Source organism: Cyprinus carpio, chromosome B23 (genome assembly GCF_018340385.1).
Source record: "Cyprinus carpio isolate SPL01 chromosome B23, ASM1834038v1, whole genome shotgun sequence".
Taxonomy (NCBI): domain Eukaryota; kingdom Metazoa; phylum Chordata; class Actinopteri; order Cypriniformes; family Cyprinidae; genus Cyprinus; species Cyprinus carpio.
In genome coordinates this window covers 25,422,458-25,440,636 of record NC_056619.1, presented here as the reverse complement: position 1 = coordinate 25,440,636, position 18,179 = coordinate 25,422,458, and the positions used below count along the sequence as shown (strand labels likewise).

Here is an 18,179-nt window from a genome sequence, read left to right as displayed (position 1 = left end):
TTTTCCTCAAAATACAAACCAGAAAAAAATGGCAGATAATCAAATTAGCATTAAAGGGATAGTTCACCCCAAAATGAAAATGTTAAATGTTGATCTGCTTACCCCCAGGGCATCCAAGATGTAGGTGACTTTGTTTCTTCAGTAGAACACAAATATGATTTTTAGCTCCAGCCGTTGCAGTCTCTCAGTCGTATAATGCATGGCAAATGGTAAAAAAATCTATGCGAGTAAAAAAAGCATGCACAGACAAATCCAAATTAAACCCTGCTGCTCGTTACTATACATTGATGTGTAAAGACACAAAACGATCGGTCTGTGCAAGAAACTGAATAGTATTTATATCATTTGTTTTTACCTCTGATTCACGCAATGTCCGAACTGTTAGAACTCTTGTGAACGCGCTTCACAGCAGCAAGCGCGTGAGGCATTCTTCTTCTTCTTGCTTTATGGCAGATCGCAGACTTATAAGTGCATTACCGCCACCTATCTCTCAAGTGGACCACTGACACTCCTAATTGAGATTATAGATAGAGTGTAGAGTTATATACACTCCAGCTCCGTGGGATGATGGAAAGTTATCCCGATCCGGAACAGCATCGTGAGGGTTTCCCCCTCAAGGGAGCTGGCGGGGGCGAGCGGCACAAACGCCCTCGCGAAGATGATGGGTGACAGTATTCTGTCACTAGTATGCTACGGTGCGGGAACATGGAGCAAGGTACAAGGAGACCAGTAGTACAAACCACAGAATTTAATTATCTTTACACAGGGAATCACACGAAGCACAGGGTGTAGACATAAACAATACCGGATGCTGGACTAAACACAGGGAACACTATTTATACACAAGACACGGTGATGGGAAGACTAGACACATATGGGATAAATGGAAACACATAGGAAACACCTGGGATTAAATCAATGGCACAGGAGACAGAAACTGGGTCACAGAGCACAAGGGGAACAAAACACAACCAAGAGTCTGACACATATGTTCTCCCTGCGGTTTACGTTCAATTAAGACGTAATCAACTGTGTTTATGTGAATACTTGTCAAAACAGACAATTCAACATCATTTTGTGTGTAAGTCTCCGTTCATGTAAAGCAAAAGAGTACTTGCGCGCTGTGAGACTCGCTCTCTGTATGCTTCAGTGTCTGCGCTCAGAATACTGGACCGAATTGAGTTCTCTCTTGCATCGTCAGATTTATATATATGTCTGCTCTTCTCCTACTCCCACATATTGACATTTTTTAATGTTTTATGAGACGTGCAGCAAGTGTATTTTAGCTTATTTCCCGCCAGTTCATAAGTATGCATCTAATCTCCTAACTATGCAGCAGATTCATTCTGAATTAATCTCTTCCCAAATCATCCCTCCTTAACATTTTCATTTCGTTTTTATTTGTTGACGAAAATGTCAAAAGATTTTCATCATAGTTTTAGTCATTAAAAAAAGTTTAGTTCATTATCGTCTCACTGTCGTCTGTGAAAAAAAATTAATTGATGAAAATTATTCATCAACAAAATTAACACTGGAAGAGAAGCAAGTTTATCACTCCGCATGATAATTAGATTTTATCCCTTAAGTTTTGTAGAATTTTGTTTACTTTGATCTGATTAGTGTGAAAACCGTGTCGCCCGCTGGACGCACTCTGCAGCTTCAGCCGTCATATGTTAGATTATCCAAATAAACTGTTTGTTCAACAAGCTGACAAAAGTCGGTCCATTTCTTTACATTTACATTTAATAATTTAGCAGACGCTTTTATCCAAAGCAACTTACAAATGAGAACAATAGAAGCAATCAGACCAATAAGAGAACAACAGTATACAAGTGCCATGACAAGTCTCAGTTAGTCTAGTACAGAACACGTAACCAGGGTTTTTATTTATTTATTTATTTTATTTAAGAATATGCTAGACAAGAAAAGAAAAAGGTAACTGCTAGTATTAATTGGTTAAGTGCTGGTGAAAAATATGAGTCTTTAGATGTTTTTTGAAAATAAGTAAAGACTCAGCTGTTCGAATTGAGATCGGGAGGTCATTCCACCAGCTGGGAGCAGTCCAGGAAAAGGTCTGTGAGAGTGATTTTGAACCTCTTTGGGATGGCACCACAAGGCGTCGTTCACTTGTAGAGCGCAAACTTCTGGAGGGCATATAAGATTGAACTAATGAGCTTAGGTATGTTGGTGCCGGGCCAGTAGTCATCTTCTAGGCAAGCATCAGTACCTTGAATTTGATGCGAGCTGCTACTGGTAGCCAGTGTAACCTGATGAGGAGAGGAGTAACATGGGCTGTTTTCGGCTCATTGAAGACAACCCTCGCTGCTGCATTCTGGATCAGTTGTAGAGGCTTGATAGTACATGCAGGAAGGCCCGCCAGGAGAGCATTACAATAGTCCAGTCTGGAGAGAACAAGAGCTTGGACAAGAAGTTGGGTGGCTAGCTCTGACAGGAAGGGTCTAATCTTCCTAATGTTGTATAAGGCAAATCTGCAGGACCGGGTCGTCTGTTGATTTTTACGTCTGTAGATTTACTATCCGGTGTCTTCTCGTCATCTCCGTGAACTGCTTCCCTTGGGGGTTTTAGACAGAAAAAAAGGTGAAAAAACATACTGCACTGTCCAGTTTTCTTTCAGAATGAGTACCGGAGTTACTTTTGCAATTCTCGATGCAGAATGAATGACATACAATGGAGACATTTTTCACAATCACAACAGAGAATCAAAATACTGCCCCAAACTCAATAGCGGAGTGGTAGCGCAATCCTCCCAGTATGGCAGATAAACAAAACAGTTTCCCAGAACTCAACGTGGGGTGACGTCAACTTCTCATTCTCTATTCAATTCAATTCAAGTTTATTTGTATAGCGCTTTTTACGATATACAAATCATTGCAAAGCAACTTTACAGAAAATTAAGTTTCTACAATATTTAGTACTAGCTTATCAGTGGTGACTGTCAGTTTATGTGCATACGGCAGAAATGTTCAGAAAAATTAATAAAAGACGTAAACAAACAGACGATAACACTAACACTATTAACAGCAATTATGCAATCAAACTTATAGCAAGATGTGGTAGTTCTGTATGTTGTCTCTGGGTTAGCATCATCTGAGGTCCTCTGAGGGGTTGGCATCATCTCTACTCAGGTGTTCTGGATCCAGACTGGAGCTTGTGTAAATTCTAGTTACATCCCGTGGCAAAACAGAGAAACAAATTTATTTATTTTTTTATTTGACCTTTATTTAACCAGGAAAATCTCTCTGAGATTAAAATCTCTTTCACAGGAGAGTCCTGGCCAAGAATGGACAGCAGTTACATCACACTTACAAATTAAAACAACAAATACACAATTTGAAACACTAAAAACAATTACAAATCAGTGAATCTTCTTCGAGTGACCAAGTAATAGATTTAAAATGTTCCATAGGCAACAGAGTTTGTAATTTCAATTTCGTTTGGATTAAATTCCATTCAAACGGAGCTGCGTACATAAAAGCCCTTTTTCCCAGTTCAGTTCTGACAAATGGGACAGAGAGAGTAAAACAATTATAAGACCGGAGGGAATATTTCCCAACACTTTTCTTTTGAATTAGACAACCTAAATATGAAGGCAACAACCCCAGAATAGTTTTATAAATGATTAAGTAAAAATGAATTTTCCTTCTAATAGACAAAGATGGCCAGGATACTCTATTATACAATATACAATGATGAGTTAAAGGTTTACTATCTGATATAAATCTTAAAGCGCTGTGATAAACAGCATCCAAAGAAGAAAGAAGTTGAGAAGAAGCAAATTGATAAACCACATCACCATAATCGAGTACAGGCAAGAAAGTAGCAGAAACTAACCTCTTTCTTACATTAAATGAAAAACAGAACTTATTTCTAAAATAAAACCCAAGCTTTATTTTTAATTGTTTCGTTAAATTAGTTATATGAGACCCAAAAGATAATTTATCATCGATAGTGATACCAAGATATTTATATTCTTTCACTAACTCAATTACATTACCTTGCAAAGTCTGAAGAGGAATAAAGTTGTCTACCGCCTTTTTCGAGCTTGAGAATAACATGATTTTAGTTTTATCAGCATTCAGAACAAGTTTTAGTGTATGAAGCCGTGACTGAAAAACATCAAATGCCGCTTGGAGTTTAATCAAGGCTTGCTGTTTTGAAGGTGCACCACAATACATAAAAGTGTCATCTGCGTAAAAATGTAAATTAACGTCTTGATTACCATAGTCGATACTGTTTATGTAGATAGTAAATAAAAAGGGCCCTAACACGGATCCTTGAGGAACTCCTTTAACAATCTCCAACAGTCCTGAATTTTTGCCCTCAGCCTGAACACATTGGGTTCTATTAATTAAATAATTTTTAAACCAAAAAATAACATGTTTTGATAAGCCAACACTCCTTAATCTATGCAGCAATATCTCATGATCCACTGTGTCAAAAGCCTTTGATAAATCAATAAAAAGAGAAGCACAGTAATCACCTTTATCAACTGATCCAATGATGTCATTTAAAACTTTCATAACGGCTGTAGTGGTACTGTGTTTTTTGCGAAACCCAGATTGATTACTAGATAGAACTTTGTGAACATTCAAATAACAAGTCACTTGATCTCTAATAAAACTTTTTACAATTTTTGATAGAACACAAAGCTTAGAGATTGGCCTATAATTATCTAGTATAGTAGAGTCTCCCCCTTTTAATAAGGGGATAACAAAAGCTGATTTCCAGATTTCAGGAATAACACCAGTGTCTAATGAAAGATTAAAAAGATAAGTTAAAGGGGTCGAAATGATATCAGCTGCCATTTTCAAATAAATAGTTTCCACACAGTCAGGGCCTGGAGATTTGTTTATATCAAGCGATTTAAGTGCTTTATGGACATCAGTACTCTTGATGTGAACAAAAAGAGAACTCTTCCTTTGTAAGACTAGTTTTTGCACTAACAAAGTCATTATTTGAGGACCAAAGATTGTATGACACGAATAAAGACCCAGAATCAATAAAATGCTTATTAAAATGGTTAAGTATTTGCTCTTTATCAGAGATGACCGTGGAATCCATATTTATACGTGAAGGAAAATCGGATGATTTTTTGTTCCCTGTTATATATTTTATATTCTGCCAAAATTTTTTAGGATTATTTAAATTAATCGTAGTTTTAGCAATAAAGGCTTTAGCATTCCTGATGGCGACTGTACATTTATTTCGAAGCTGTCTGAAACATTTACATTACATTTACATTTAATCATTTAGCAGACGCTTTTATCCAAAGCGACTTACAAATGAGAACAGTAGAAACAATCAGATCAACGAGAGAACAACAACGGTATACAAGTGCTATGACAAGTCTCAGTTAGTCTAGTACAGAACACGTAGCCAGGTTTTTTTTTTGTATTTTTTTTTTTTTTTTTTTTTGGAATATGATAGAAAAGAAAAAGAAAAAAGGTAAGTACTAGTATTAGTTGGTTAAGTGCAGGCGAAAAAGATGAGTCTTTAGATGTTTTTTGAAAATGAGTAAAGACTCAGCTGTTCGAATTGAGATCGGGAGGTCATTCCACCAGCTGGGAGCAGTCCAGGAAAAAGTCCGTGAGAGTGATTTTGAACCTCTTTGGGATGGCAACACAAGGCGTCGTTCACTTGCAGAGCGCAAACTTCTGGAGGGTGCATAAGATTGAACTAGTGAGTTTAGGTAAGTTGGCGCCGTGCCAGTGGTCGTTTTGTAGGCAAGCATCAGTACCTTTAATTTGATGCGAGCGGCAGTGTAACCTGATGAGGAGAGGAGTAACATGGGCTGTTTTTGGCTCATTGAAGACAACCCTCGCTGCTGCATTCTGGATCAGTTGTAGAGGCTTGATAGTACATGCAGGAAGGCCCGCCAGGAGAGCATTGCAATAGTCCAGTCTGGAGAGAACAAGAGCTTGGACAAGAAGTTGGGTGGATTGCTCTGACAGGAAGGGTCTAATCTTCCTAATGTTGAATAAGGCAAATCTACAGGACCGCGTCGTTGTAGCAATATGGTCTGTGAAGCTTAACTGATGATCCATCACAACTCCTAGGTTTCTGGCTGTCCTGGAAGGAGTTATGGTTGACGAACCCAGCTGTATAGAGAAGTTGTGATGAAACGATGGGTTAGCTGGAACCACCAGCAGTTCAGTCTTGGTAAGGTTGAGCTGAAGGTGATGGTCATTCATCCAGCTAGAAATGTCACTCAGACAGGCTGAAATGCGAGCAACTACCGTCGGGTCATCTGGTTGGAATGAGAAGTAGAGTTGAGTGTCATCAGCGTAGCAGTGATAGGAAAAGCCATGCTTCTGAATGACAGATCCTAATGACGTCATGTAGATGGAGAAGAGAAGCGGTCCAAGTACTGAGCCTTGAGGAACCCCAGTAGCAAGTTGTTGTGACTTAGAAACTTCACCCCTCCAAGACACCATGAAGGATCTATCAGACAGGTAGGAGTTAAGCCACTGGAGAGCGGTTCCAGAGATGCCCATCTTTCTGAGGGTGGATAGGAGAATCTGGTGATTAACAGTGTCAAAAGCAGCAGACAGGTCCAGCAAAATGAGTCCTGAGGATTTTGAAGCTGCTCTTGCCAGTCGCAGGGCTTCAGTAACCGAGAGCAGGGCAGTCTCAGTTGAGTGGCCACTTTTGAAGCCAGATTGGTTGCTGTCCAGGAGGTTGTTCTGTACAAGAAACATAGAGAGCTGGTTGAACACAGCTCGTTCGAGTGTCTTTGCAATGAATGGAAGAAGGGATACCGGTCTGTAGTTTTCTAGAAGTGCTGGATTTAGAGATGGTTTCTTCAGCAGTGGGCTTACCCGAGCCTGCTTAAATGCTGAGGGAAATATTCCAGAGTGAAGAGAGGAGTTGATAATGTGAGTAAGTGAAGGTATGACTGAAGAAGAAATCGCTTGAAGGAGGTGAGTGGGGATCGGATCCAGTGGGCAAGTAGTAGGATGACTGGACAGGATAAGTTTGGAAACGTCCGTCTCTGAGAGTGGAGAGAAGGAGGAGAACGAGTGAGCATTAGTCGTTGTGAAGTTATCCTCAGTCTGCGGTGTGGAGAATTGGTCACTGATGGTTCTTGTCTTATTTGTGAAGAAAACTGCAAAGTCATCAGCTGTAAGAGTCGATTGAGGAGGAGGTGGAGGCGGATTAAGAAGAGAAGAGAAGGTTTTGAAGAGTGTCCGAGCTTCACAACAGTTGTTAATTTTGTCGTGGTAATATGATGTTTTAGCAGTGAAGACGTTTGCAGAGAAGGAAGAGAGGAGAGACTGATACACACTGAGGTCGGTAGAGTTTCTTGATTTAAGCCATTTCTTCTCTGCAGCCCTGAGTTTAGAGCGATGTTCACGGAGTACATCGGACAGCCAGGGGGCAGATGGGGTGGTGCGTGCTGGTCTAGACGACAGTGGGCAAAAGTTGTCCAAGCAAGAGGTCAGAGTGGAACAAAAAGTGTCCGTAGCACTGTTCGTGTCCAGAGCTGAAAACTGCGAGAGTGAAGGAAGTGAGGATGCAACCACAGAGGATAGGTGAGATGGAGAGAGTGAGCGTAGGTTCCGTCGAAAGGTGACCCGCGTTGGAGCGTGTGCCGCTTCAGGAGTAAGTGCTAGATTAGCAGTAATGAGGAAGTGGTCTGAGGTGTGCAGTGGAGTAACTAAAGTGTTGTCCACTGAGCAACAGCGCGTGTAGATGAGGTCCAGTTGGTTGCCCGATTTGTGAGTCGCTGTATTAGAAACCCTAATAAGAACAACCCAGACAAAGTCTAATATTAATCAAGCAGCCTGGGGTTTATCTAGGTGGATGTTGAAGTCACCAAGCAGTACCAGAGGAGTACCATCTTCAGGATAGTTTGAAAGCAGCACGTCCAACTCCTCCAAAGAAGTTTCCCAATTGACCTGGGGGACGATAAATGACCACAAAGTGGATTTTAAAAGGGTGGGTTACAGTAACAGCATGTGATTCAAATGAACCGTGACCTGTAGGTGGTGGTTGAAGATCAAATTTCCAATCTTTCGATATAAGGAGACCAGTACCTCCACCCCTCCCAGTCGTACGAGGGGTGTGGGAACAAGTGAAATGAGTGGAGAGGGCTGCGGGAGTGGCAGTGTCCTCAGGTTTGATCCAGGTCTCAGTCAGTGCCATGAGGCTGAGACCAGAATGAGTAGCAATAGAAGAAATGAAGTCTGCTTTGTTAACAGCGGACTGGCAGTTCCAGAGACCAACTGGAATAGAGAGCGTTGGAGTAGAGGTCAGAGGGACAGGCCTTAGATTTGTCAGGCAGGCCTTCCTTCGACGTACATAGCGTGCTCTCCGAGTGTTGGTAGTGATAGTAGAGATCTGAAAGCACATAGTGACTACAAGTGACCAAAATAAGTATTTGAGGATGAGCTGTACAAAAATTGAAGGGGAGAAAAGCAATACTCAAGTGCCCCGGTACCCGTTACATATTCAATGAATAGAGCTCTGATTCAGCTGGAGAAAACTCTAGATGGGAGACTAAATAAAATTGGTCAAACTGGTATGTGAATATCAAATATAGTGAACAGATTTCTTAAGTGAATATCTATCTAAACTTAAACATGTAATAAACATGATGTAAGTATTAACATACCTGTACAAACTGCACTCAGGAATTACATCAGTAACCAGAAATCTGACTAAAATTAATCAGTCTAAAAACTTTTCGCACCTCACAATGACGATTCAGAATATTGCAGCTTAACACAATTTCTTACATTGTTTTATAAACTGCTACTGATTCTCAGTGTTGACATGAAATATCACAATAAATAAATAATTAATCATTATATTGTCATCTGTGTCCACAGGGTTGAAGTGTTTGCAGAAGTTTGCAGGTACAGAGTGACTGACACCATTTTCTTCAATTAATTTTATAATCTGTATTATATGAAAATATTTGTTATGAAGTTGATTGATAATGTCTGATCTCTCATCTAGTGGATGTGACTCTGGATCCTGATACAGCGCATCCAAAACTCATCCTGTCTGATGATGGAAAACAAGTCAGTCATGGAGACATAAAGCAGGACATCCCAGAAAACCCAAAAAGATTTGATAAAACTCTTTCTGTTCTGGCAAAGCAGGGATTCAGTTCTGGCAGATTTTACTATGAGGTGCAGGTGAAGTGAAAGACTGGGTGGAGTTTAGGAGTGGCCAGAGAATCTATTAACAGGAAGGAGAAAAACAAACTGACTCCTGAGAATAGATACTGGACTGTGGTTCTGAGGAATATGAATCAGTATAAAGCTTGTGAAAGTCCATCTGTCTCTTTATCTCTGAAAGTGAAACCAGAGATTGTGGGAGTGTTTGTGGATTATGAGGAGGGTCTGATCTCTTTTTATGATGTAGGCTCCAGATCTAATATCTACTCTTTCACTGGAGACAAACTCTATCCATACTTTAGTCCAGGCCTTAATGAAGGAGGTAAAAACTCAAAACCACTGATCATCACACCTGTTAACAAATAAATTGCTCTGAAATATGAAACAAAATGTGAAAAGATTAAAGGCCCAATAAGTAAGATTTTTTTATTAAAATATCCAAAAACCACTAGAACAGTGTTATATATTTTGCTGACTTGTGTACTTACATTATCTCAAATGTTTCAAAGAATGTTTAAATCCAGAGAAATTAGCCATTTTAACTAGTGACATGGACCGCGTCTAGTGTCATTGTGTCGCCTGACAGTGACATCATAACCCCTCGATTTCCGGTTTTGATTTGTAGAAAACATGGAAACACTATGGAAACTATGCAAAAGCTTTAATTGTTACATTTTTTCATGTTTAAAATGAAATGTTTGTAAATATGTGGACCGTGAAAACCGGAAATGGGATTTTGATTTCCACAAATGGAAGCTCATTTCAATAAATACTGACATTTTTTTTTTACCTGGTGTGCAGATTAAAATTTTTTGATTTCTTTTAATTTTGTCATAATATACAACTTCAAACAGGGTTCAAATGGTAAATTTCATCAGTTTAAATATTTAATATGTTTTGTATGTTCTACTGCAAATAAAATATACATATTAAATAATTCTGAAATGTGTCTGACATGATGAAGCTTCTCTCCTCCTTAGAGAGGACTAACAAAGCAGCGCTGAAGGTTTCAGAGGACAGTCTGTAAGTGAGGCAGGATCAGTCTCTTTTGACACAGAATGGCACTCATCATCATGATTCAAAGGCAGATATTCATATATTTGATATTCACAGAGGATGAACTTGTGTCCAGCAGAGGACAGCGTTTACAAGACATTCACTGCATCAAGCCTCTGAGACACTGAGAAATAAGAGCTGCCTGTATTCAGATGACAAAGAAGCCAAAAAATAATAATAGTAATAATAATTTAACATATTAAAAATTCATCATACATTCAGTCACAGGTTATGCCTATTAGTTTATGCAAATGTTTATCTGACAATACAAACAAACATACAAAATTTTAATTCAATTAATGAATTTATTAATATTTGCCATTGTTGATAAATAAAGTAAAATATTGCCCCAAACCATCAAATAGCTTCCAATACTTTATAAATAAACATTTGCCAAAACAGAAAACTAAATAAATATTGCCTCGAAATATCAAACATATAAACCCGCTGTTTGTCTCATTATCAGACGTCCAGCATTTGAATTAAAATTGGATGTACATTAGCCACATTTAACTTTAAAAAAGCTGCAGTCCATAACTTTTTTTATGTTCAAAATTTACAAAATGTATATAATAAGCGAGTACACCATGAATCCATTTTCCAAACGGTGTTTTTGGCTTGTCCTGAATCTAGTGTTAATTTTGTCAGCAATAAAAATTAAACCCCATTTGTCTCCTTATCAGACGTATTCAGCACTGCATACTACATACTGCTGCACTCTGGTTAAAAAATAGTAGGCGAATAAATTAAGGTGTTAATGTTTTAAACATAATGTATGTAAACCAGATTTCTGAGAGGAATTCTTTAACTGAGTCCAGTTTGGAGGATTCAGGTTTGTATTTCAGGATACTGTTCTATAAAATCAATCCAGATTTTCCACACACATCATATACAAACACTGATCCACAGATCTACTCACTGCATGTGAATGAGAGAGAAGAGTGTGTGTCCACATCAACAGATGGACATTTACATGAAGAGCAGAAACGTCTCATTTACGTATGGTAACCCTCCTTCCCTGAAGGAGGGAACAGAGATGTTACGTCAGTGACTGACTAATTGGGATCTCGCTAGAGAGACGAATCGCCTTCGAGTGTTAACAAAACAAGCCAATGAATGTTGGCGTGCGAGATTTGCATCGCGCACCCCGCCCCGCAACGCGGGTATATAAGGAGAGCGCATGCAGTCGCACATTCAGTTTTTCGCTGAGGAGCCAAGACAGTGTGCCTCGGCCGTATAGTGGTGGTACAGCAACTGTGGTGACAGAACGTAATGTCTCCATTCCCTCCTTCAGAGAACAAGGGTTACTGTACGTAACCGAGACGTTTCCTTTCAGTCAGTCACGTTTGACGTTACGTCAGTGACTGAAGAATTGGGATCTGTATGGAAAATGCCACTATTGCGGACACCCTCCAATGACCTGCGAAAGCCGGCAAGTCCCCCCCACACTAGTAGGGACGGAAGATAGGACAGGGCTTAGGCAGAGGAACCCACCACTGCTGTTCTGTACAGTGGGATATGGATAACACTGGGAAAGTGTACCCAAGTAGGGGAATGCTATGGAAGCCACATCCTGCGTATAGGAGGTAACATGTGGAAATTACACATATGGACTGACCATAGGGCAGTGCTACATATGGAAGCCCCTGTGGTAGACTCAGCACGCCTGGGGTGAGATCACTACGCAGCAGAGATGGCAGAGAGATCTCTACCAGGGAAAGACACAGGCTTACCGTGAGGGAAGCCATACTGTGGAAGAATACACATGTGGGATCACCTGAAGAGGGAATCACTACACACGGGCACCTATCCCAGCACAAGGGCTAACCTTGGGCATACACACGAGTGCTGGACCTGGCGTCGGGCGCTCTGCCACGCCTGACTGCCGAGGGTGCAGGAGGAACTTCAACAGGGTTCGCCAAAAGGGAAACTGAACTGAGAAGCATTTAGGCGCACATATCCGGTCCGCAGAGGGGAATGGCGCAGCAAGCGTGATGGACACCGAGCGAGTCTGGAGCTACTGACCACCTGAGGCCAGTACAAAAGAGGACACAGGCTCTACACGGAGATTATAGAATCTCGCAAATGTGTTAGGTGTCGCCCAGCCAGCAGCTTCACAGATGTCTGCTATCGAGGTGCCCCGTGCCAACTCCCAGGAAGAAGCCACACCTCTCGTAGAGTGTGCTCTCACTCCGAGGGGGCACGGTAAATGTTGGGCCTGAAATGCTAAGACTATAGCCTCCACTATCCAGTGGGCAAGTCTTTGTTTGGAGACAGCCTTTCCCTTCTGCTGTCCTCTGAAACAGATAAAGAGCTGGTCTGAGGTCTTGAAGCTCTGTTTGCGGTCCACGTAAATGCGCAAGGCACGAACGGGACAGAGCAGAGCGACAGCTGGGTTTGCCTCCTTCCGGGGCAGCACTTGTAAGTTCACGACCTGATCCCTGAAAGGCGTATTGGGAACTTTGGGCACATATCCAGGCCGGGGTCTCAGGACAACAAGAGAGTTGGCCGGCCCGAATTCAAGGCACGTATCGTCGACCGAAAATGCCTGCAGGTCCCCGAGCCTCTTGACTGAAGCCGTTGCAGTGAGGAGCACTGTCTTTCGGCAAAAGAAACTTAAGATCTACTGACTGCAGAGGCTCGAAGGGCTCCTGCTTCAAGGCCGTCAGGACCAAGGGGAGATCCCAAGAGGGTACCAGGTGATGGCGAGGAGGATTCAGCCACCTTGCCCTTTAAGGAACCTGATGACCAGGTCGTGCTTCCCAACAGACTTGCCGTCTACTGCTTTGTGATGTGCAGCAATAGCGGCAACATACACTTTGAGGGTGGAGGGAGACAGCCTTCGCTCCAGCCCATCCTGCAGAAAGGAGAACACAACCACGATTGGGCATCTACGGGGGTCTTCCCGGTGGGATGAACACCAACTGATGAACAGGTCCCACTTCAGCGCGTAGGTGTGCCTCGTAGGGGGTGCTCTAGCTGAAGTGATGGTGTTTACTACCGCTGGAGGTAAACCTCCTAGAACCTCCACGTCCCGTCCAGAGACCACACGTGGAGATTCCACAGATCTGGGTGTGGGTGCCAGAGGGTGCCCACTCTCTGAGAAAGGAGATCCTTCCTCAGAGGAATACGGCATAGACGTGGCTGTCGTGAGGAGCATCAATTCTGGAAACCAAGTCCGATTGGGCCAGTATGGTGCTACCAAGAGGACCTGTTCCTCGTCCTACTTGCTTAGGCCCTGGTGCCAGCTGTGTGCCAGTGCATCCATGCCGAGGGTCCCCTCGGACAGGGAATAAAACAGCTGGCAGTGGGACGTGTCCGGAGAGGCAAACATGTCTACCTGAGCATCCCCGAAGCATCTCCAGATCAGCTGGACTGTCTCGGGATGGAGTCGCCATTCTCCCGGAAGGGCAGGCTGACATGAGAGCTCATCAGCTGCAGGATTGAGCTCGCCTGGGCATGAACAGCACGAAGCGACCTCAGATGCTTCTGAATCCAAAGGAGGAGATGGCGAGCAAGTTGCGACATGCGACGGGAGCGTAGACCGCCCTGGTGGTTGATGTACACAACGGTCGCAGTATTGTCCATCTGGACCAGTATGTGCTTGTCACGTAGCCTCGATTTGAAGCGGCACAGAGCAAGCCATACTGCCAGCAGCTCGAGGCAATTGATATGCCACTGCAGACTGCCCGTGGAAAAGCAAGGAAAGGCACGAGTTTAACAAAACGCACAAGTGGAAAGACATCTTTAAAAAGATGCCACGTCACTCGTGGAGGTCTTTTAGTATTTGTTCTATTAGAATTGCTCTTTTAGAACACCGAAGTGTTGAAACGCCCAGGAGAAGTTGCAGTGTGACCACAGAGTGGGAAGCTGCAGCACGCTGAGATCAAGCAGCAGCACTGGCAACCCCCCCGACGCGCCGTAACACCAACACCCGTCTGTCAACAGTCTTGACGACACTCTTGCTTGGTAGCTGGTTCGACTCCGAAGCAAAAAGCTGAATGTGCGACTGCACACACTCTCCTTATATACCTGCGCTGCGGGGCCCAGTGGATGGTGCAAATCTCGCACGCCAAAATTCATTGACTTGTTTTGTTAACACTCAAAGGCAATTTGTCTCTCTAGCGAGATCCCAATTCGTCAGTCACTGACGTAACGTCGAACGTGACTGACTGAAGTAAATATTGTCCAAAATGTCAAATATCTGCAAATACAGATTTACCTGTTAACGTGCACCAGGACATGGGCGCACTGAACTCTCTTTGTTTGCACATGTCAATGTTTGCGAATAGATTAAATAAAACGGGACAAATTTAATCTTGACAAACTATATATCATTATAAAGATCTAAGCCTCAAGCATCGACGACAGACCGCTGTTTTACAATGAAAAGCTTATAAAGAATGTATTTGCTAGATTTGTGTAAGCAGTACACATCAAAACATGAAGAATAAAAACGCAGTACATACCAGATTCGTCGTAATAACGAGTCATAAACACATCCACAGCTGTAAATCCTGGTTTAGTTATAAAGGTAAGGGTCCACTGAACGACATCTCATGGAGCACGTTTAGTCCAACAAAGCAATAACGTTTTGATATAGATGATAATTCCTTTGTTTACGTTTCAGTTCTTCAGGGACAGTAGTGTTTGTGTTCGTTATGGAATAACTCACGCTCAGAAACTGCGTATTGGTAGTAAAAAAAACGGCATGGTTTTGCAGCGTACAGTGTCACAAACAGAATGAGACGATCCACTAAAAAAAGTATAAGATAGGTGGAAGATTGTTTATTTGAATTCTGGCGCTCTCTCGTGGTGGCTCGTGACGCGCGCTGTGACGCACCTGTCATCTGATGGAGGGGGTACTTTGCGATCGCCTTTTTCTTTATTTTTTATTTTTTCAACATTTTTTATATATGTTTGAGTGTGTTTTATGTTGAATGTTCCTGTATCTGCATGATTACCATCTGTTTGAGCGCAAATCAGCACGCTATTACTGTGTAATCACAGCTATCAATGTGAACGCCGTCTATATGAATAGAGTGTGATTATTGACTTTATGTCGCATTTATATGATTACCATCTCTATAACTGGCCATCAGCACATCAGCACGTGATAATTGACTATAGGACCAGAATTCATTGTAAATGCTGCCTTTCTAGCAATCTCAGGACATTCTGTAATTGGCATTCTGTAAAGTTATTCCAAAGTTAAATCTTTTTTATTTTTCTTATTCAAATTATTCTTATTGTATTTTCCTAGTGCTCAAATAAATCACATATATGGTGTCTAAGTTTCTGTCTATTGTTTTATAATTGAAAAAAAAGATATGCAGTGTTATGTTTAATGACTAAAATAGTTTGTAGAACCCTTCAATACAGTTGGTAAATATTTTTTATATTTGTGGGGGGGGGGGACTAGACAGTCTCAGAAAAATGATTGCAGGAATCTCATTTTTCATGGTATCTTCTTCAGATTTGAAATAGAAACTCATGAGACATTTGACTTTCAACCCATAACTTTTCTAGATTGCTCCAGGAATGTTTTCATGTATTTTTATATCAAATAAAAAAATATTCATTGTGGTAAAAAAAATTTCAATGCACTTCAGTGTCTATAACTTGTAATATTTTTGAGCATTATCAAATCAATAAAATAAAGAGTAAAGCCCAAAGGGTCTTCTTTCCAAAGACACCAAAAATGATGTGTGTAACACACTGAAGTAAGGAACTGTTAGAATTTTAAGTTAGGTAGGGCACTTTCAGCTGTGGGTCCCATAATGGGGGGTCTGGTTAACAGGTTAACATATTTATTGAAGCATCAAATATCTGCCAATATCTATATAAATAAATAAATACATACATTTAAAAAGTTGCCCAATGTATTAAATATGTGCTAATACAGATTATATAAAAAAAGTTGGCATGTAATAGTAAATGTCTACCAAAGCTGATTGATTAATTCAGTTCAGTTCAAGTTTATTTGTATAGCACTTTTTACGATACAAATCGTTGCAAAGCAACTTTACAGAAAATTAAGTTTCTACAATATTTATTAGTAGCTTATCAGTGGTGACTGTCACTTTATGTGCATATGCCAGAAATCTATGGAAAAAGCAATTAAAGACGTAATCAAACAGACAATGAACACTATTAACAGCAATTATTATATGATGCAATCAAACTTATAGCAAAATTTGGTAGTTCTGTATGTTGTTTCAGGCTTAGCATCATCTGAGGTCCTCTGAGGGGTTGGCATCATCTCTTCTCAGGTGTTCTGGATCCAGACTGGGTTAGCAACCAATTAATCAGCCACCAACATGACTATATATTGTTGTAAGGTCCACGCACTCGGCCCAACAAAGGTATCCAGTGATGGCTGAAGGTTTCTTGCATGTTCCGTCTTTTCAGCGCGCAAAGTTATTCAATTTAAGTTAAATTGTAATCTGACTCCATTTTATTTTGACCTCGCATTTGAGTTAGAATGCCAGTTATTATTGATCATTTATAGAGTAATTTATCAGAACATTCGATTTTATTCTGTTTTACTCTGTAATTATTGACTCTAGTAGATTCAGCTGTATCCTTGTTAACGCATTTCCTGCGTCAGGTTGGTAACGGACTAAAATTCAGTTGAGATTGAGCATAGGGCACACCAACTGTATCTTTAGAGATCCGGCTAACACTTGGTATTAGTTCAAATGTACTTAGATTGTAAGGGCTTATAGGGAATTTCTGTTTAGGTCAACTGGATGTTGTTCGACCAACCTAAATAGGGTGAGCCTAACCTCTGTTTACTGTAATATTACTCTAGCTAAGTGTACATGGGAAACCATGGCATGACCATACCAAAACTACTATTAGGGAAAGTAATGTTAGTTGGCTTATATCTATAGTAGTGGTCGTGACCTCTGACTAGAAATAATGTTGCGTTATTCAAGGGTGTACAAATCTAAGGGGGCTAAATAAAAGTACTTTTAGTATGAGCAAGCATAGGAGCGGCCGTCTAAAGTATTAGCCAATTACCTCTGTCTAATAACCAAGACTGAGGAGAATGTGACCTTAAGATATGCTAACAGCTGAAGCGATATCTTTGAGCGACATGAGCACCCGAATGAATGAGTAGGGTGCAATAATATTAAAAAGTGAGTGAAAAAAAGTGAAAGTGACATGACATGACATACAGCCAAGTATGGTGACCCATACTCGGAATTTGTGCTCTGCATTTAACTCATCCAAAGTGCACACACACAGCAGTTAACACACACACACCGTGAACACACACCCGGAGCAGTGGGCAGCCATTTATGCCGCGGCGCCCGGTTAGCAGTTGGGGGTTCGGTGCCTTGCTCAAGGGTACCTCAGTCGTAGTACTGAAGGTAGAAGATAGCACTGTACATTCACCCCCCATCTACAATTCCTGCCGGCAACCTACAGCCGGCAACCGCAGCTCGGCCAACTCTCTAACCATTAGGCCACAACTTCCCCTAATGAATAGAATAATCAGATGTTTAGATAAATTACCCTATAGATGATCAATAATAATTGGCATTCTAACTCAAATCTAACTCATAATAAAATGGAGTCAGATTACAATTGAATTTAAATTGGATAACTTTGCGCGCTGAAAAGACCGAACACGCAAGAAACCTTCAGCCATCACTCCATCCCTTCGTTGGGCCAAGTGCGTGGAGCTTACAAAGTGGTGACCGGTGACGCGATCTCCTAAACAGGCGAGTGACGTTTTTTCAGCGCATTATGGATTTGCACCGAACAAGAGGTTTGATCATCTCCTTCTCTTTCTCCAGCTGCTGTGGTAAGTCAATTCTTATTTGCCTTTTAGAAAAATTTAGTGAAAGACAGACGCATCCAATATATACACATTTGTAGAATGAGTCGGGATACTCATATTGCTACACCGGAGACCGGATCCGGTGGGTTGAGAATTGGACAAAATCATTCGGCAGGTACATGATA

General features: G+C 41.2%; 2 protein-coding genes across 2 annotated transcripts in view; both read left to right on the top strand.

The window, feature by feature from the left end:
• Positions 1-18,179, top strand: part of LOC109061200 (E3 ubiquitin-protein ligase TRIM39-like) — a 112,674-nt gene that overhangs the window by 81,581 nt on the left and 12,914 nt on the right. The window lies entirely within an intron of this gene.
• On the top strand, positions 8,476-9,632 carry LOC122141972 (zinc-binding protein A33-like). Its single transcript, XM_042750994.1, is given in 3 exon segments — positions 8,476-8,542; positions 8,853-8,879; positions 8,983-9,632. Coding segments are annotated over 3 exon segments (624 nt in total). The 3' UTR covers positions 9,513-9,632.